Genomic DNA, 21,354 nt, shown 5'->3' on the forward strand with positions numbered 1-21,354 from the left:
AACATCCAGCCTCATTCTTTCTCATGCTCAGGAAGAGTAAATAATCTCATGATAATATCATTATAGCTACCATTTATTCAGCACTTCCCTGTGCCAGCCATGGAACTAAATGCTTTTCTTACATGGTTTCATTTAATTTACCCAATAACCTAATAATAAATGTCATATGAAGGTATTTATTATTGCTATCCCCATTTTGTAGTTTAGGAAACAGCCCAAGTGTGAATGAGTAAGAGATTTAGCCAGGGGTGTACTTCGAGGAAGGAGAGCGGGAAGTGGCATGTTGTCTTGTCTTGACGTTTCAGATATGGTATTATTCCAGCTTTACTGATGAAAAACCCTGAAGTTCAGTTAACTTCATTAGCTTCCCCAACATTACAACAGCAAACCAGCGTGAGCCAAGCCTCAAAGTTGGACTGCTTGTCGCCCTGTACCATGGCTTCACTGTGCAATGGTGTCATCTGTACCTCTCCTCAGTGCTCTCATGGTGCTAACCACTGGGGAATGCAAGATGACGGGAACATAGCCACTGCTCATGGAAACTCAGGGACCAGTAGAGAAGACAAATTTGTGGGGAGATAACTGTAGCAAAGAGATGTGTCTGTGTTGAGATATGGGCAAGAAGTTCAGAGGGAGGACTCCTTAGCTCTGCCTAGAAGTACTAGGGAAGGCATACAGGAGGGAAGTGCCCTGTGGACTGACCTTCGAAGGGGTGGGAGTTGACAGGCCAAGAAAAAAAATCATACAGTCTGGGCTGAATAGTGAAGGCACATAGCCACGAGTGGGTGTTAGGCTGGGAGAAAAGAGAGTGAAGGAGGAACTATGTTCTCACCATTTTAGGAAGTATCTTGTGCCTTGCACATGAGGCATTTACAGATTGTCTAGTGAAGGACTGCAGTGTTCTTGACTATGTTTATTTCCTCAGTTTCCCCCATTTTCTTTCCTTTTTTTTTTTTTTTTTGAGATGGAGTTTCGCTCTTTTTCCCAAGCTGGAGTGCAATGGCGTGATCTCGGCTCACTGTAGTCTTTGCCTCCCAGGTTCAAGAGAGTCTCCTGTCTCAGCCTCCTGAGTGGCTGGGATTACAGGCACATGCCAGCATGCCTGGCCAATTTTTTGTATTTTTAGTGGAGATGGGGTTTCACCATGTTAGCCAGGCTGGTCTCGAACTCCTGACTTAAGGTGATCCAGCCGCCTCGGCCTCCCAAAGTGCTGGGATTACAGGCGTGAGCCACCGTGCCCGGCCTCTTTCCTTTTTTTTTTTTTTTTTTTTTTTTTTAAATTTACAAAAGCATTATAGGCTAGTAGTAAAAATTGCAAATAATTCAAAAATATACAGTAAATAAAGGAAAGTTCTTCCTTCTTCAGTGTCCCTCCTGGAGATAATTGCTGTTAATAGTTTGATGGGTATTCTTCCAGTATTTTTCTATAGCTATGCAAACATACCTATATGTATGTATAGTTATATATATAGAAATATATGTATAGTGTAAATTTACATATATTTCCCTGCAGTTGCCTTTTGATGTAGTAGTATGTGGGCAAATGCCGTTATTTATTTATACCCATGCCAGTGCCATTATTCTTTTTAATAGCTGCAGGGTAGTTATTTCCAATGTTTTGTGATTACAAATAGTGTTGCATTGAATACTCTCGTACACATATCTTACATTTCAGTGAGTTTCAGTTCTGCAGGTAGAATTAGCTTAGCAGGAATAAACTTTAAATATATCTTTCTGAAATGTTGCACCACTTCATATTTCTACAAACAGTATACAACAGTGCTGCTTGTTTCACTGCAGTCCAACCAACACCAGTTAATATCAGTCTCCTTACATTTTTATTTTTATCAGTTTGAGAAGCAGAAATATTTCTGTAAAGTGTTTGAATGCTTTGCCAATTTTCTTTGCCTATTTAGTTCTGCCACTGACTGGTTTTGATTTTATAATATTAAAACTATTATAAGATGAAACCAAATTTGTTTCTAGTCCTTGTGCTTAAAACTCAAGGACTTGCACATTTGATATCACCTACAGAAATAGCTTGATATTGAAAGTACTATCAAATGTATATGTAAATAAATTTTCTAAATGTTGCATTGAATTGGCTTTGAAATCTCACAGTCAGTGACCAGTCCTTGAAGAATACCCTCCATATGTGACTGTTGTTATGTAGATCTCCATCGTACAGCTGTTGTTCTCAAACCAATATTGGTGATACTTGCACTGAAATCCAGTTGAGTCCCGCTAAGTCCAGTTTAGATCCTTAAAGTGACCTGTTAACATGTATTTCATTTGCTCCTAATGAAGAGTTCGTGACTAGTTATTACCACATTATATAAAATGTCGTAACAAAGTACACTTATGCACTAAACATAATGCTGAGTTACATGTAGAATTCTCTTTTCAGGAAGAAGAGTCATTGAAGACACAATTGGCATACTTCACTGATAGCAAAAATACTGGGAGGCAACTAAAAGATACATTTGCAGATTCCCTCAGATATGTAAATAAAATTCTAAATAGCAAGTTTGGATTCACATCGCGGAAAGTCCCCGCTCACATGCCTCACATGATTGACCGGATTGTTATGCAAGAACTGCAAGATATGTAAGTCTTGCTTGTGTTTGAGTTGTTTGCTTGTGTTCAGAACTAAGGCTACTTGAAATGTGCATATTTAGCATGCTAAATTTATGGCTCTAATATTTGAGGACTAATATGTTAAAGGTATTATCTAAGTGGGAAAGAAAAAAGTCCATCTCTGCAAATGTTAGATACGGTACATACTTTGAATATCCAGAGTTCGTAATATGTTATATTTGGACAGGTTCCCTGAAGAATTTGACAAGACGTCATTTCACAAAGTGCGCCATTCTGAGGATATGCAGTTTGCCTTCTCTTATTTTTATTATCTCATGAGTGCAGTGCAACCACTGAATATATCTCAAGTCTTTGATGAAGTTGATACAGACCAATCTGGTGTCTTGTCTGACAGAGAAATCCGAACACTGGCTACCAGAATTCACGAACTGCCGTTAAGTTTGCAGGTGTTGTATTGTCTTATTCTAAACTTTTTGATGTTTTAAATGAGAATTTTTTAATTCTAGTCAGGCGCGGTAGCTCACACCTGTAATCCCAGCACTTCGGGAGGCCGAGGCAGCTGAGCTCAGGAGTTCGAGACCAACCTGGGCAACACAGTGAAACCCCGTCTCTACTAAAAATACAAAAAATTAGCCGGACGTGGCGGCATGCGCCTGCCATTCCAGCTACTTGGGAGGCTGAGACAGGAGAATCGCTTCAACCCGGGAGGTGGAGGTTGCAGTGAGCCAAGGTGGTGCCACTGCACTCCAGCCTGGGCAACAGAGTGAGACTCTGTCTCAAAAAAAAAAATAAAGAAAATTTTAATTCTGACCATGTCTCTTTTTCCCCTACATATTTTAATTTATTGCAAGTAAAAATAATTCTTAATATTTACTGTGGGTATTCATAGCTAGTCTGTTTTAGTGCTAGAATTATAACCAAATTTGAGGTTCATATTTTATGAAATTACTTTTTGCAGGTTTTCAGTAGGGATTGATCTTGTAGTGTCTGGAAAAGAGCCAGACCATACCTGCATATGAGATTCCTGTGGTATATTCATTCTAGGACTTCAGGTGTGGCTAGCTGGAGATCTCAGCCAGGCCCCTCCTTCATGGCATCCTCTAGTCCCAGGAGTAGGAAACTCACTAATGGGGGTGCCCAGATGAGCCTAGCTGCAGGGCATGATTTCTCCTGAGCTCTGGACCACCTTGTGTAAATGGGTATCTCAGAGGCCAGAATGTTCTTTGAGATGAAGATGAAATATTTGTGTTGGCATTGTCTCATTCTGCTCTTCTTAGAGCGCCTTTATCGTAAGAATCATGCAGTCAGACTCTCTTTGAAGATAGCGTTTAAACCATTTTTGGAAGCTTTCACTTAATTTTTATTTTTAAAACCACAGTCATTACTTACAATGCTTATGTATAACAGGTTTATCTTCTTTTTCTTTGTTAGGATTTGACAGGTCTGGAACACATGCTAATAAATTGCTCAAAAATGCTTCCTGCTGATATCACTCAGCTAAATAATATTCCACCAACTCAGGAATCCTACTATGATCCCAATCTGGTAAGTGGAATGGGTTACTTTTATGTACAACAGAAAGTACATCCTTATCAAGTGTTACTTACAGCATTTCTGTATAGCACTTTAGAACTAGAAGCAGGCTCTATGGTTTTATATGTCTTTGTTGCAAAATAGTAGCACAGGTAATCCGAATCATTCATAGTTTGCTTTGGAATCTTACTGTTCACCCCATAGATGCGTAATTTGGATTTGTTGCTTATATTCCATAAGCGGATGTCCTGTTTACTAAGGGTGACAGAAAATAGCCCCAGAGTATTCTCATTGGCCAGAGAGAACAATCCTGAGGTTTAACAATCAAGGAGATATTCATCACATGGAATGTCATCGTTCATCAAAGCTGAATTGCTTTAATGCTGGCACTTTACTTCATTTTACCAGTAGGGGCAGTGGGTGATTAACACACGACTACATTGGAATGTCATTTGGCTGAAATAATTGAAAGACTGTAGATTATAAGAGACATTTTAGTTTCAGAGAAGTTATAATGTGAAGAAAATCATAGAAATGATGAAATGAATATAATACAGCCATTAATCTGCTAATTTTTTTTTTTTAGCTTTATTTTCAGGGCTCTTTTTCACAAAGTAATCTTTTTTTTTTTTTTTTTTTTTTTGAGATGGAGTCTCGCTCTTTCACCCAGGCTGGAGTGCAGTGGCACTATCTCGGCTCACTGCAAGCTCCACCTCCCGGGTTCATGCCATTCTCCTGCCTCAGCCTCCCGAGTAGCTGGGACTACAGGTGCCCGCCACCACACCCGGCTAATTTTTTGTATTTTTAGTAGAGACAGGGTTTCACTGTGTTAGCTAGGATGGTCTCGATCTCCTGACCTCGTGATCCGCCCGCCTTGGCCTCCCAAAGTGCTGGGATTACAGGCGTGAGCCACCGCGCCTGGCGAAAAATTCTTATATAATAAAATTAGGTGGGGAAAATAATGGGTACTACCATATAGACAGTATGAGTTGAACTATAAAAATCCTCTAAGTACATATATAACACACATACCCCAAAAGACAACAGAAATGACAGTAGGTTAAATCACAGGTAGTTTTTAATATCCTTTTTGTACACTAGAATTTTTCGTATTTTCTACAATGAGTAGATTTTGCTTTCATAATCAGAATGAAGTGGTATTTTAAAAAAATTACTATCTTGCAAATCTTCAAGCCATGTATAAATCATGACTGCAGATAGGACACCTCCTCCCTTCATGAGTAGACACAGTGTGACAAGTGGCAGCCATTGGTGGTGAAAGAGGTCAGCATAGGAGCCATCAGAGCACATAGTATGAGTGTTGCCTATCACATGTAGATTAGTTTAGCATATGGCATGGGTTAGTATATGGATATGTGCCACTGAAAAGCCAGTTCTCTACATGTGCCAAGACTTAACATTACCAAATTAATAAAGTTGAGATAAATAGAGGAGTAAGACCTGGTATCAGCCTTAAAGGAACTTGCTCTAGTGGGATTGGCAGATAGGAATCAGCAGGTCAAGAATGAGACTAAGGCTGGGCACGGTGGCACGTGCCTATAATGTCAACACTTTGGGAGGCCAGGGTGGGCAGATCACCTGAGGTCAGGAGTTCAAGACCAGCCTGGCCAACATGGTGAAACCCCTTCTATACTAAAAAATACAAAAATTGGTCGGGTGTGATGGCTCATGCCTTTAATCCCAGCACTTTGGGAGGCCAAGGCGGGCAGATCACTTGAGGTCAGGAGTTCGAGACCAGCCTGGCCAACATGGTGAAACCCCATATCTACTAAAAATACAAAAATGAGTTGGGTGTGGTGGCGGGTTCCTGTAATCCCAGCTACTTGGGAAACTGAGATAGGAGAATCACTTGAACCTGAGAGGTGGAAGTTGCAGTAAGCTGAGATCGCGCCACTGCACTCTAGTCTGGGCGACAGAGTGAGACTCCGTCTCAAAAAAAAAAAAAAGAATGAGACTATGAGACTATTTGTGGGTCAGGAATTCACCAGATGCCTCACACAGAGCTGGTACGCAGTCAGGCTGATAACTGAAGAGCAGCTCGTCTGTGTACTTCAGTAGTTTATTTGGGGTTTTTGGCATGATCCAATAGGATAAAGTACTTCAGGTTTGGTTTGTGAAAAATGCATTATAAACTCTCTATTATATAAATGGTAGTAATTGTTTGCCAGTATGTTCTTAAAGATGAAAAAGATGTATATGTAGTCACAGTTGGTGTTTTTCTTACCTCCAGAGAGAACAGAATCAAAGTTTTAAAAATCAGAACTTAGATTAGGACTAAATTGCCCTAGTTTCAGCTCTGATGTGATATCTGATCTACTTATATTTTCTCATAGCCACCGGTCACTAAAAGTCTAGTAACAAACTGTAAACCAGTAACTGACAAAATCCACAAAGCATATAAGGACAAAAACAAATATAGGTAAGTAGTACACACATATTCCCTTTGTTTACTACAAGAGTAATCACAAAGGTCTGGCTTTTTCATAATTCTACAATATTTTGTCTATTAAGAACTGTTCTAAAATTTAAATGAGATTGTTTGCTGTAGTAGTATTAAAAGTTTAAGTTAACTTAAACATCTGTGGATGTTGAGTCCACTACGGTTTTAAAAAATGTATTTTCTATTGAAGTTTTATTTTTTATATCCATGTAATTATTTAAACTCTTCAAATACGTTTTGATAATTAGGTTTGAAATCATGGGAGAAGAAGAAATCGCTTTTAAAATGATTCGTACCAACGTTTCTCATGTGGTTGGCCAGTTGGATGACATAAGAAAAAACCCTAGGTACTGATTTTTATATATAATTTTTAATTATGCAAATAAACCTGAGTAAAAGGACTGGAGAGAAGGGAGTAGCTTATTTCTGTATCGAACAGACCAAAAGGCCTAACAGTGGAGGCAGTGTTGGAGCTGGGGGTTGAGTGAGAGATAGGAGTTGCAAGTTGAGGTAGGGTCCCCCATGCAGAGGGATGAGCCTGAACTTCTAAGAACTGGGTTCTATTAATAACAAGCTGTTCAGGGAGACCCAGGGACAGATCGCATTGTGGGGAGGTGAGGCCAGGCAGCTGGGACATTCTAGAAATGCCTTTTTAGAATTATGGCATTTCTAAAAAGGTACTTCCAGAACAGTTGTTCAGATGGTTAGATTTGTCTTAGCAATTCAAAGTAAAGTTGAGATTGGCTGTTGAGGAAAAAGGAATGCTACCGTAAATGTGAACCTTAATCCAGTATACTCCAGCCATCCTTTGGGGATGAATAAATTTTCAGGTTTACCTAAGCCTTAACAATTTATTTACTAGCCCCTTAACTGTTACTTTAGCAGGTTTGATAAAATGTGCTAAAAATACGCACTTTTGAGTTTTTAACTTTAGTGGGAAATAGGTGTTTCATCAACTTCTTTGGAAAATAAAGGCACTGGCATATAAACTATATTTTTCTGAGACAGGATCTCACTCTGTTGCCCAAGCTGGAGTGCAGTAATGCAAACACAGCTCACTGTAGCCTCGACCTCCTGGGCTCAAGCAATCCTCCCACCTCAGCCTCCTGAGTAGTGGAACCACAGACATGAGCTGCTGCACCCAGCTAAAATTGAGTATTTTTAATTTCTGAGTCTTTTAAATGCATTTGGAGGTCTTTAGTTTTACCTCACTGAAGTTAGGATTTTAATTATAAATAATCAAAGATGTGAACCTTATAGACATTTTAAAGCCATTATATTTTTTCTACAAATCCTGTTCTTACTTGGAGGAGAAAGAAATTGGAATTTTCAAAAAAAAAAAAAAATATCTTTAACACCTATTTAGTGTCTTCAGTAATCCAGTAAAATACTTGATTTTTTACAAAATGTTTCCCACAAGCCAAGCAAACCATAAGCTACAATAATTACCCAGCGTACAGCCCTCTTTGCATATGCTGTTCCCTCCACTTAAAGTTTACTGTTTTAATTTCTTAAAACAACTTTAGCTTTTAAGAACCAATTTTGATGGGAGTACAGACTTCCCCCCATTTTCTTGATGAGCTCTCTCCGTCATGTGTAGTAATAATGTGAGAATTTGCAGTTTTTAGTTGTAGCCTATACTGTTAGGTCTTTGTGCCAATTTGAAAGTTACTGGGTTAGAGTATTCATAGACATTTTCATGGTACTTAAAGGGACAGGGATTCAGTAAAAAGAAACATAGCAAGCCAGGCTTTTTCCACAGTTTGCCAGGCCCAGCTGCCTCTTGTGTACCTGAACAGATGTTATCATAACCCTTGTTTATGTTGTTTTGTTTTATTTTGATGAAGGCTTATTTTAAGTCAGGCATGGAAAACTAGACTTCAGACTGACTTCAGCTTTAAGGACATGTTTATCCCGTTAACAGGGAGTCTGGGATAGACAATATCCAGGCTTTGTTTTTCTCTGACTTTCTTAGCTCTGCTTGTGGTGGCTTCATCGTCAAGCCACAGACCATTAATACATTCTAGAACTTTAACATTGGTTAAATAATACCATCTAATAGCCTGTCTTCAACCTTTCCCCAGTTGCCTCCAAATGCCCTTGATAGCTGTTGTCTGCCTCTTTTGTTTGTTTTTAATCCAAGATACAGTCAAGGCTCATATATTATATTAGGTTGACATAGCTCTTTAGTATCCTTTAATTTAAAGCAGTCTCCAGGTTTAGAGAAAGATGAATGAGCTTTCACATACCCCTCACTTGTCTTCCTTCTTCAGAAGTATAGGCTACAACTAAAACTTCCTTCTTAACAGAAGAAAGACAAGTGGTTTATATTTATTTACTTCCGTTTATATTTGACCTTGTTTCATCTAAACACACCCACTCCATCACTGCTACCTGATTAATATTAAGTGAATCTCAAACATTGTATCATTTTAGCTCCACGTTTTTTGTATGTGTCTCCAAAATATAAAGATTCTTAAAAATATAACCACAATACCATTATCACCCTAAAAAAATCAATAATGATTCCTTCATATGACCAACTACTTTGTCAATGTACACCTTTCACTCCTCTTAACTTTCATAAAGACTTATGTGTTTTTTTGGTTTTTAAGTTTGTTGGTTTGAAGTTAAATCTATGGGTTTTCCCTCCATCTCTCTTTTTTTAACCATATAATTTTTTGCATGTGTATATGAAGAAATCTGATTATAGATTCTATAGCTATCTTATACTTTGTCCTTCTCTGATTGAATCCTAGTTGTTTAACAAGTTTCTATGTCTCTTGTATTTCCCATAAATTGGTAGTTGGATCTGAAGGCTTTATCAGGTTTGTTTGATTTTTTTTTTTTTTTTTTTTTTTTTAATTTTGGTGAATCTACTTCAAAAGTATTGGCCTACCTACAAGGCACTTTAATGGGCCCTTAGTTTAGTGACCTTTGCCTTGAAAGGAACTTGAAACAAGCAAGGAAGCACCACTGTAATCTGCTTTTTTGCCAGAACTGTAGCATCTTACAGCTTGGTTAGAGACATAGTAAGCAGAAATTACCAAATTCATATAATCTGTAGCTATAAGGCACTGTCTCTCTTTCTCAATTATTTACATGATTTTTCTTTGTAATATAACTATCATTTCAGAGAACTTGATTTTGATTTTTTTTTTAATCTTTTTGAGACAGAGTCTCACTTTATCACCCAGGCTGGAGTGCAGTGGTGCAATCTAAAGATTGCTCAGTGCAACCTCTGCCTCCTGAGTTAAGCAATTCTTGTGCCTCAGCCTCTCGAGTAGCTGGGATTACAGGCGTGCCACCACACCCGGCTAATTTTTTTGTATTTTTAGTAGAGATGGGGTTTCACCGTGTTGGCTAGGCTGGTCTCAAATTTCTGACCTCAAGTGATCAGCCTACCTTGATCTCCCAAAGTGCTGGGATTATAGGCATGAGCCACTGTGCATGGCCTTCAGAGAACTTGGTTTTAGGTACCTACGGATTGTCTTTCTTTTTTTTCCTCACTGCATCCCCTGCCTCCCGGGTTCAAGCGATTCTCCTGCCTCAGCTTCCTGAAGAGCTGGGACCACAGGCACGCGCCACCACATCTGGCTAATTTTTGTATTTGTAGTAGAGACGGGGTTTTGCCATGTTGGTCAAGCTGGTCTCAAACTCCTGACCTCAGGTGATCTGCCCACCTCTGCCTCCCAAAGTGCTGGGATTACAGTTGTGAGCCACCATGCCTGGCCACCGATTGTCTTTGCTAGCTGCCAACAAAATATTCTAGTCAGTTAACTACATTTATTGAACAATTAATTCAGGACACTCTAAAAGGAAGTCATTAAATTAATTTACTCCCATGGCTAAAAGGCCATCTACCCTAGTTCTCTTGTTTTATAGGTGAGGAATATCTAAAGAAAAATTTTATAGAATATCATTCCCCCAGAGAATCATATCAGCAAATATACCAACTTGGGACATAAGTCCATTTAAGATATATTTGGAATCCACATCCTTGTTTTGTTAGGTCAGGATTATCCATATGTAACTAATCACCCTGGCTCTCTGTTATTTCAGGAAGTTTGTTTGCTTGAATGACAACATTGACCACAATCATAAAGATGCTCAGACAGTGAAGGCTGTTCTCAGGGACTTCTATGAATCCATGTTCCCCATACCTTCCCAATTTGAGCTGCCAAGAGAGTATCGAAACCGTTTCCTTCATATGCATGAGCTGCAGGAATGGTAAATTCTCATGTTTTATATATGCATGTGTGTGTGTGAGTGTATACATGCGTATGTATCTATATGTTAGTGATGAAATTTTTTTTTATGAAATTTCTCTTTTTTTTTTTTTTTGAGATGGAGTTTCATTCTTGTTGCCCAAGCTGGAGTGCAATGGCACAATCTCAGCTCACTGCAACCTCTGCCTCCTGGGTACAATGATTCTCCTGCCTCAGCCTCCTGAGTAGCTGGGATTACAGGCATGTGCCACGAAGCCCAGCTAATTTTTTGTATTTTTAGTAGAAACAGGGTTTCACCATGTTAGCCAGGCTGGTCTCAAACTCCTGATCTCAGGTGATCTGCCCGCCTCGGCCTCCCAAAGTGCTGGGATTACAGGTGTGAGCCACCGTGCTCAGCCAAAATTTATTTAACATGTTATTTGCTCTGTAATTTCTTTGTAAAATATATAGTTACGGCCGGGCGCGGTGGCTCACGCTTGTAATCCCAGCACTTTGGGAGGCCAAGGCGGGTGGATCACGAGGTCAGGAGATCAAGACCACGGTGAAACCCCGTCTCTACTAAAAATACAAAAAAATTAGCCGGGCATGGTGGCGGGCGCCTGTAGTCCCAGCTACTCGGAGAGGCTGAGGCAGGAGAATGGCGTGAACCCGGGAGGCGGAGCTTGCAGTGAGCCGAGATTGCGCCACTGCACTCCTGCCTGGGTGACAGAGCAAGACTCCGTCTCAAAAAAAAAATATATATATATATATATAGTTATAATTTTTATTGCATTTAATATTTGAAAGACATTTATTTGCATTTTAAGGGATTTGAAAAAATGTGTAACTGGGTACTTTCAGTCTAGTTGGAACTTCATTTATTCAACTGTTTGTTGACCAATGTGTAAGTGAAGGGATTGTTTAGTATAAAATGAGAGGTACATGAGGTCAGTATGTACTGAGCTGATAGTCAGCTCAGTAAGTCCTGAAGGCAGAATCTCAGAGGTGGTGAGAAGGGAACAATGAGCAAAAGCTTGGAGGTAGGAATGATCAGGGCAATTTGGGGGCTAGCCCAGCTTAGTTGGAGAATTCATATTGAAATAGTGGAGTGTAAACCTGGAAAGGTACTAGGAGCCATTTCATTCAGTACTTCAACAACCAGACTATCTGGTTAGCCTTTATAACCAAGCGGGAAACTTTATAATGAGTAAAGGATTGAGTTAAGCAGTTTGTTTTGTTTTCTTTTGTTTTGAGACAGAGTCTTGCTCTGTCACCCAGGCTGGAGTGCAGTGGCATGATGTCTACTCACTGCAACCTCCCCTTCTGGGTTCAAGCGATTCTCATGCCTCAGCCTCCCAAGTAGCTGGAATTACAGGCATATGCCCAGCTAATTTTTGTTATTTTTGGTAGAGACAGGGTTTTGCCAGGTTGGCCAGGCTGGTCTCAAACTCCTTGGTTCAAGCGATCCTCCCGCCTCAGGCTCCCAAAGTGCTGGGATTACAGGCATGAGCCACCGCATCCAGCCCTAATTTTCATTCTTATATTTGTTAAATCAGCTAATTTATTATCTACTGTGGGAATAATCACTAGCAATATTGAGTGTTTAAGTAACAAGTACCTTACTAAGGCCTTTTTTTTTTTTTTTTTTTAACTTAACTGTAACATGGTACTTGACTAAGAGCTTTTCATGCACATTCTCATTTAACTATTCTAACAACTCTGTAGTAGGTCCATTTTATCCTCAGCACAGCAACAGGAAGTAACTTGCATAAGGCATCACAGCTCCTGAATGGGGGAGCCCACGTATGAACCTGGGCAGCCCATTCCCCAGATTCTGGCCTACAACACCTACTAAGTGTGCTTCATCATCATCACTGCTGTCAGAGTAGCTACACTTTTTCTTGAGAACCTGTTGTATGCCAAACACCGTGCTGGGCAAGATATTTACTCTCTACAATTAAAAGTTTTGTTATTGCCACATTGCAGATGAGAACATAGTAATGTGAGTTGAGTAACTTGCTCCAGCTGAAGTAGCTGGCAAGTGGCTGATCCAGCCTGACTCCCAGTCTTCTGCACATTCCACTATATTCCAAAGCTGCTTTATAAGTTTTCTTCATCTTTCATTCTACTGCCATTGCCAACATTTAATTATAAAGATAATTTTATCTTTCAGTTTAGGAAGATTTTTGACCCTTTGCTTGCCTGTCTGTGCCAGGTGCTAGGAATACTAAGATGAAAGGCATATGGTACTGGGCTTTGAGATGCTCACAGTCTATCCAGGGAGACAGATACCAGGCAAATTGTGATACGGTATATTGAGGGCGGCAATAAGAGTTCAATGCAGTTGGTGTACGTAGGAAGGACCAGCTGATTCTGTTATGGGAAGGTGACATTTGGACTTGATTTTGAATTATGAAAATGACATTTCCATGTAAGAAAGAGCATTCCTGGTAGAAGAAATGGCATGTGCAAAGGCACAGAGGTGTAAGTCCTGTGTCGAGAAAAAAGATTGTGAAAGGCTATATTTGAATTAGACTTTTTTCTTTTGAGAACGGACCCCCAGGAGAGATTTTTTTTAGATGTTTGTCATGATCAGACTTCATGATTTGAGATGATAACTAGTATTAGTGGGGAGGTTGGAGTGGTGAAGAAGTTACTTAGAGTGGGGCAGGGTTGCCTGGAGGCAGGGAGACAAGTATATAAGCATTTCACTAGTCCTAGAAACAGTCAGTCAGGTGTGAACCAAGGATACAGCCCAGGCAATAAAGAGAAAGCAGTAGACGAATTGGGAGACACTTTAAAGGGGAAATTGGCAGACCTTGGCACTAGAACTCCTTGGTGTCTTGGAGTTAGACAAATGAGACAATTAGGATGAATATTGCTGCTATCTTTATGTTTTTATTTTCATAAGGAGAAGTTATTACTGAATCATGGGTCTTGTCTCCCAGAAATGGCAAGGAATGGCTTCTCACAGTTTTCACTTTCCCTTAACTCAGAGGAAAAAGATCATTAGGTGGTTCTAAGTCTTAACTCTCCAAATCCAATTTGTGACTAAATTTACCCTCAAGGGTCTATTTGAATAAGAAAGAAGTGGGCTTACAAGTAATTTGAGGGGACCTTGATTTCTGTGCTGTACAAATGGTGTGAATCAGGTGTGGGTGCTCTTGCAGTCATTCCCCTGCCCTGGAGGCTGCTTGCTCCTCATCCTGCTCAGTTCTGCATTGTCTCTCACTGCTAGCCCTGCTTTCTAGAAACTGTCTTGTTTCTCTTTTCCTCCCTGAGTTCCATGCCATCTTTCCCTAGTTGCCTGCATTGACTTTCTTCCTGTTCCCACAGAAGCCCATTCCTTTTGGGGTATAGCACTGCACAGCCATCTGTCTGGTTGTGTTTGTCTCTCTCGGTAGACTGAGCCCTCTTCCAGGGCAAAGATGGTGTCTTACTGCTGAGTCCACAGTGCCTCCCTAGAACATAGCAGGCGCTCACTGGATGGGTTCTTTCGCGGCTGGGGCATTAGCTCTCTGTAGTCTGTGGCTGCTTAGCTCTTTAAGAATCCACATTGATTCTGAATGACACTAGACATTAGTTGACAGAGCTGGTTATGATCCTATTAACAGAAGTGGGAAATAGAGGGGGAAGAGCTGTGTGTGGGAGAGTACCATTTTGGATGTGTGACTTGAGGTAGAGACACCCACGCCCAAACAGTGGAAAATGAGAATCTGTAACTCAGCACAGAGGCCAGAGTTTGGTAGTTACTAGCATATCTTCCAAACCTATGGTAAGCATTTTTATTTAATCTTCGTAACCAATTGTTCATTATTTCCAAATTACAGATGAGGAAATGGCTGTACTGCCTCTTTTTATCCCCAATATTCTGTTGGCTCCAGGTCCAGTTGATTCTACCTCAGGAATGTCTCCTCTGTTGCTTATTTCTTTTTATTGTCACTGCTTCCTTTCATGCCTGGACTAAAACTAAACTGCCTGCCTTCCTTGTTTGTCCATCCTTCAAATGGCCAACATGTTTACCCTGATTATGTCACACATATCCCCACCTGTCTGTTTCATCCACTTTCCCACTAGAGTGTTCTGTCCAGACCCCACGGTGTGGTTTTGCAAAGCAGTTGCAGTTCACACCCTCTCACCTTCACCTGGCTTAGTTCCCCCCATGCTGCCACATGGATTCACTCTACTCAGTCCTGTAGGGCCCAGCTGGCCACCGTGCCACTCTACTGCTCCTTCTCTTTCTCATCTATATGCTTCCTGTCCCCTTTAAGGCTTACAGGAAATGCCACCATCTCTCTGGTGCTGTCCTCATTTCTCTAAGTTTTTCACAAGACTTTGCTTTTGATAATGCATATTTCTGTCTGTCTTATGTGATGGCAAGTCATCAGTCAGCATGTCAGCAACGCCTCAGGTTTCTAAACACTTAAAGCAGGGACTTCATCTTGTTCATCTCTCCATATCCACAGGAAGTATTTATCAAGAGACTGAGTGAATAAATAAGTATGAGTGAATAAAAATGAATGAAAGAGTGGTTTTGTTTAAGTGCCAGAAGTAATTTTCTTTTGAAGTCCTCTCCCCTTCGTGGATAACTTTACTAATTCAAGTATAATATTTACTATGACATAATAAAAAATCTGAACTCATGTTGGAAATGTATATTGTGTGAACATTTTAGAATTGCAAGACAATGTTTTTGTATTTTCCAACATTGTTTTTATAAAACTAGCACATAAATAATGCTTAACTAATGGTAGTGAAACCATATACAGAAGTACATAGTTGCTTTCTTCTCTCTCTGCACAGGAGGGCTTATCGAGACAAATTGAAGTTTTGGACCCATTGTGTACTAGCAACATTGATTATGTTTACTGTATTCTCATTTTTTGCTGAGCAGGTAAGTTTTATATATTTTATGTGGGTATTAAATGGTATTTCTTGGTATACTAGCATCTAGAAAATGATACACATTTACAATCAAAATTTTAACCTCTCTTATTGTCTTATAGCTCATATGTGAATATGTTAAATATGTTTCACAATATTCAGGCAGCAAATATAACAGTCTTTTATTCATTTCTCTTCTAAATCCATTACCAGTATTCTTTTTATCTGGAACTCAACAGATTAACTTGTAGAAATCAGACTAAAACCAAGTAGCTCTAAGTATTTATAACCAAAAAGCCATCTAGAATCCTTATCTAATGTTAATTTTCTATGGGTCTCCAATTTTCTTCCTCTCTTTCACGCTTCCTTGAGTGAGCACAGTGTCTTCAGACATCCCACGGTTCCATTGTGTTGGTCCCACTCACACCGGTAGCTCCCATTTATCTTTCTTTCAATCGCTAGGAGTTCTCCCTCCTCTCTCCTCCTTCCTCCTCTCCTTGTCAGCCCCTCTACACCTGGGCTTTCCTCTGCATGCATGTACACACGCAGCCTCCTTGAGGTGAGTGTCCGGAAGTCGGAGGGAGATTTGTGAGGTAACAAAGGGATAAGAGAGTCCTCATTAGGCTATTCACATATGAAATACTCTGAAGACAAAGGATTGAAGGAGGGGAATGGGCATCTTTACTGACCTGACTTGGGTGTGGCAAGTGACTTGGCCTCTGCTCCAATCAAGGTGACTATTGAGTGGAGCTTTTCTAGCTGTCACTCAAATGAAACGTACACCAAGCTGACTTATACCAAGAAGGACAAGCACCTAAGTACTGAGAGCTTTAGGATAAATGAATGGGCTTCTTGCTGTAAATGGAAGGAAATTCAGGAAACAGAGACTGGGCAGGTGAACAGGACAGCAACTTAACCTTCGTCTGCTTCCCAGGGATTGTACATCTTGTTCTTGATGTTTGTTACCATTGTTCCTGGCAGGTAAAAGTCTTATGAAAAAGCTCAGAAAGGCTGTACCTGCTTTTAGAACAGGGTCCCATGAGAAACCTTTGAGTCTGCTGTGCTGACCTAGGATGGGGAAGGAAAGGAGCCCTGACTCAAAGGAGCAGCCATTAATGGAAAGGAAGAGGAGTGTCAGTCTTTCCTCTGTGTCATCTATACCAGTAGAGAATAGGGAACTAGAGAGGAAGGAAGAGGGAAGGGAAGCGCAGGTTAAATCCCAACACCCTGCTCTCTACTGGAGTCAGACTCCTTCCTCCTGCCATGCCTGCCACCTTCACAAACAAAGCAGCCAATGCTGCCTCTTCCTCCCCTCCCAAATCCCAGCTCATCATTCAAACCATGGTGTCTTATGTTTGGGCAAAGCCCTGCCTCCTCCTACAGATGAAGGAACAAGCCAGTCCTACATGGCTGGGGAGAGGGAAGACAGGGTAAATATAGAAATCCTAGATGGAAAACATAAAGAGCACATGTTAGGCCAGGTGCGGTGGCTCATGCCTGTCATCCCAGCACTTTGGGAAGCCAAGGTGGGCAGATCACTTGAAATCAGGAATTCAAGACCAGCCTGGTCAACATGGTGAAACCTCATCTTTACCAAAAATGCAAAAATAGCCGGGCGTGGTGGTGGGCATCTGTAGTCTCAGCAACTCAGGACGCTGAGGCAGGAGAATTGCTTGAACCCTGGAGGTGAAGGTTACAGTGAGCCAAGATCGCGCCACTGCACTCCAGCCTGGGCAACAGTGAGTGAGACTCTGTCTCAAAAAAAAAAAAAAAACCCACATTTTAAAATGGAAATTTTATTATAATGTTGATTTGGTTTTCTATTTCAGATGTATTATGGGTAAACTTTTTATGAGAAAAAAGCATTCAAGTTCTAAGCTACTAATTTACAAATGAACTTTTATATTACAATCCATTTTTAAATTGGGTGTTACCTGTGTTCTCCAATGATTATGATTAGGTTAAGTAGAGGGGAGAGAAATGCTGATAGGATTTTCAGTATAGGTGTATGGCTGTTTTTTAATCCTATCTTACAAACATAGTCATTTTCAAACTCGGAGACAGTGTCTTAAGGCTAAATAGAGCCAGTTTCCTTCAATAGAAAGGCTTGACAAATGGACATCTTGAAAATAAATATGCTTTGGTAATAGCTGTGTAAAAATCTGTAGTTGTAGGTCTTAGAAAAATGAAGCATGGGCCGAAATAATTTTAATCCTCTTGGGTCTCTTTGTGGGCACTTATCTAGGCATATTATCCCTACAAAGCTAAACAAAACTAATGTTTGTTTTTGTTTTGGAAGAGGAATGATGGAGATTTGTTTGTTGTCTATTTTTTATGTATAAGATTGTGGAAATGATTAAGGTCATATGGCTCTTAGAAAGTTTGATGCACTTATATTCTTTCATCAACGTGAGTATTAAAATGTATTTTCTGTCTTTCATCATTTAGTTAATTGCACTTAAGCGGAAGATATTTCCCAGAAGGAGGATACACAAAGAAGCTAGTCCCAATCGAATCAGAGTATAGAAGATCTTCATTTGAAAACCATCTACCTCAGCATTTACTGAGCATTTTAAAACTCAGCTTCACAGAGATGTCTTTGTGATGTGATGCTTAGCAGTTTGGTCCGAAGAAGAAAAATATCCAGTACCATGCTGTTTTGTGGCATGAATATAGCCCACTGACCAGGAATTATTTAACCAACCCACTGCAAACTTGTGTGTTGAGCAGCTCTGAACTGATTTTACTTTTAAAGAATTTGCTCATGGACCTGTCATCCTTTTCATAAAAAGGCTCACTGACAAGAGACAGCTGTTAATTTCCCACAGCAATCATTGCAGACTAACTTTATTATGAGAAGCCTATGCCAGCTGGGAGTGATTGCTAAGAGGCCCCAGTCTTTGCATTCCACAGCCTTTTGCTAAAGTTTTGCACTTTTTTTTTCATTTCCCATTTTTAAAATAAGTAGTTACTAAGTTGACTAGTTATTCTTGCTTCTAAGTATAATGAATTGGGATGTCTAAACCTATTTTTATAGATGTTATTTAAATAATGCAGCAATATCACCTTTTATTGACAATACCTAAATTATGAGTTTTATTAATATTTAAGACTGTAAATGGTCTTAAACCACTAACTACTGAAGAGCTCAACGATTGACATCTGAAATGCTTTGTAATTATTGACTTCAGCCCCTAAGAATACTATGATTTCATGTGCAGGTCTAATTTCAAAGGGCTAGAGTTAGTAACAGTACTACTTACCAGATGTAATTATGTTTTGGAAATGTACATATTCAAACAGAAGTGCCTCATTTTAGAAATGAGTAGTGCTGATGGCACTGGCACATTACAGTGGTGTCTTGTTTAATACCCGTTGGTATATTCCAGTAGCTATCTCTCTCAGTCGGTTTTTGATAGAACAGAGGCCAGCAAACTTTGTTTGTAAAAGGCTGGATAGTAAATTATTGCAGGCCACCTGTGTCTTTGTCATACATTCTTCTTGTTGTTTGTTTTCTTCAAACGACCCTCTAAAAATGTAAAAACCATGTTTAGCTTGCAGCTGTACAAAAACTGCCCACCAGGGAGATGTGACCCTCAGGCCATCATTTGCCAATCACTGAGAATTAGTTTTTGTTGTTGTTGTTTTTGAGACAGAGTCTCGCTCTGTTGCCCAGGCTGGGGTGCAGTGGCGCAATCTCAGCTCACTGCAACCTCTGCCTCCTGGGTTCAAGCAGTTCTGTCTCAGCCTCCTAAGTAGCTGGGACTACAGGTGCATGCCGCCACACCTGGCTAATTTTTGTATTTTTAGTAGAGACGGGGGTTCCACCATATTGGTCAGGCTGATCTCGAACTCCTGACCTCAGGTGATCCACCTGCCTCTGAGATTACAGGCATAAGCCACTGCACCCAGCCGAGAATTAGTATTTTTATGTATGGTTAAACCTTGGCGTCTAGCCATATTTTGTTTATGTCATAATACAATGGATTTGTGAAGAGCAGATTCCATGAGTAACTCTGACAGGTATTTTAGATCATGATCTCAACAATATTCTTTCAAAATGGCATATATCTTTTGTACAAAGAAGTTGAAATGTAAATACTGTGTTTGTGCTGTAAGAGTTGTGTATTTCAAAAACTGAAATCTCATAAAAAGTTAAATTTTTGTCTGACACTTTGATTTTTAAATCTTTGAGGATTGAGTTTACTGTTACTCAGATTCAGCAATCACTTGAGTGCCTTTACTGTGTATCAGGTTCTGTGCTGAACATTACTAAAATTAAGTGGAAAGTAAGGAAAGATTAGTATTATACAGAAGAATGTTGCTTTATAGGGGAGAAAAGAGTTTCTAAATGGAATTTATCATATGGTAAAATTTAGGATATCTGGATCTCATTATAAAAGCTGAGATTTATTCTAGAAAAGTTAGAGAAATGAACATTTGTCTGTAATGACGATTTCTGTGGTTAGATGAATATAGTCCATACCTAATTAGGAGCTTGATAATGGGATGGATAATACAATCATAGGCTATTCATAGAGTCATTCTAATGATTCTGTGATTCAGTAGAACCATTAGAACAGAGGAACCTCAGAAGTTGATGAGCAGTCAGATGGTCAGAACCATTTGTTCACATGAAATCCTATAGAAAAGGTCACTCTGTGTTTTAGTTTTTTGTGCTGCCGTAACAAAATACCTCAGACTGGGTAATTTACAAAGAACAGAAATTTGTTTTCTTATAGTTCTGGAGGCCGAGAGTCCAAGATCAAGGGGCTAGCAGATTTAGTTGTCTGGTGAGGGCTGCTTTCTGCTTTTAAGATGGCTTCTTGAATGCCGTGTCCTCACAGAGCAGAAGGGCAAGAAGGCACAAACTGCCTCTGTCAAGCCCTTTAATAAAGACATCTAATTGAATTCATGAGGGCTCTGTTCCCATGACTTATTACCCTCTGAAAGCCCCACCTCATAATACTTTTAAATTGCCAGTTAAGTTTCAACATGAATTTTGGACAGATAAAAATATTAACCACAGCATTCTGTGATACAAAAGGAGGAAGGCTGCTCCTCCTGCCTGATTCTCAAGGTGTTGCCTCCAGCTCCCAGACCCTTCAGGCAGAGTTTCAAAACAACTGTCTGGACGAACCCTTGCTTTTTATCGGCAAGGACACTAAGGCCAGGGGGATGACATGACTTGCTCGAGGTCTTACAACCAGTTAGAGGAAGAGGTAGGGTGGGAACCCGGGTTATCCCTCTTTCCTGTCCCCACTAGCCCGTGCTGCCTCCCCAGGACTGTGGCACATGTGGGTGAAGAGCACACACTGCAGGTCAGACTACAGGAGTTCAAGTCCTGGATCCTGGACGCTGCTTGCCATGATTTAGCTTTCTCTGCCAAAATGTGGGAGGCAATACTGGTAGCTACCACAGAGGCTTATGGTGATAATCAGAGGAAATGACATGTGCAACACACGCAGCCCAGTGCCTGGCAAATAGTCCTGCCTGCTAAATGTCATGGTGATGATGGTAATGATGAAAATTCATGTTAAAGACTGTTGTCCAGGCCAGAGGTCAGGCTCCTAGTCTAGTCAGGGTGAGATGATTACATTGCTCTTAGCTAAAAAACTGATACATTTTCTAATTAAAAAGGATTTTTTTAACCTACCTTATGTCTTCAAA

At 40.0% G+C, this 21,354-nt stretch overlaps 1 protein-coding gene across 1 annotated transcript in view; it reads left to right on the top strand.

The window, feature by feature from the left end:
• The window catches only part of GNPTAB (N-acetylglucosamine-1-phosphate transferase subunits alpha and beta), an 87,044-nt gene extending 67,189 nt beyond the window's left edge, over window positions 1-19,855 (top strand). The window contains exons 14-21 of the mRNA XM_032168881.1: window positions 2,408-2,607; window positions 2,825-3,044; window positions 4,030-4,143; window positions 6,486-6,571; window positions 6,841-6,939; window positions 10,655-10,822; window positions 15,604-15,694; window positions 18,133-19,855. Of these exons, the coding sequence (XP_032024772.1) occupies window positions 2,408-2,607; window positions 2,825-3,044; window positions 4,030-4,143; window positions 6,486-6,571; window positions 6,841-6,939; window positions 10,655-10,822; window positions 15,604-15,694; window positions 18,133-18,210 (1,056 nt within the window). The 3' untranslated portion in view covers window positions 18,211-19,855. The remainder of the gene's footprint in view (window positions 1-2,407; window positions 2,608-2,824; window positions 3,045-4,029; window positions 4,144-6,485; window positions 6,572-6,840; window positions 6,940-10,654; window positions 10,823-15,603; window positions 15,695-18,132) is intronic.
• Window positions 19,856-21,354: the final 1,499 nt, after the last annotated feature.

Source organism: Hylobates moloch, unplaced genomic scaffold (assembly GCF_009828535.3).
Source record: "Hylobates moloch isolate HMO894 unplaced genomic scaffold, HMol_V3 SCAFFOLD_12, whole genome shotgun sequence".
In the NCBI taxonomy this organism is placed as follows: domain Eukaryota; kingdom Metazoa; phylum Chordata; class Mammalia; order Primates; family Hylobatidae; genus Hylobates; species Hylobates moloch.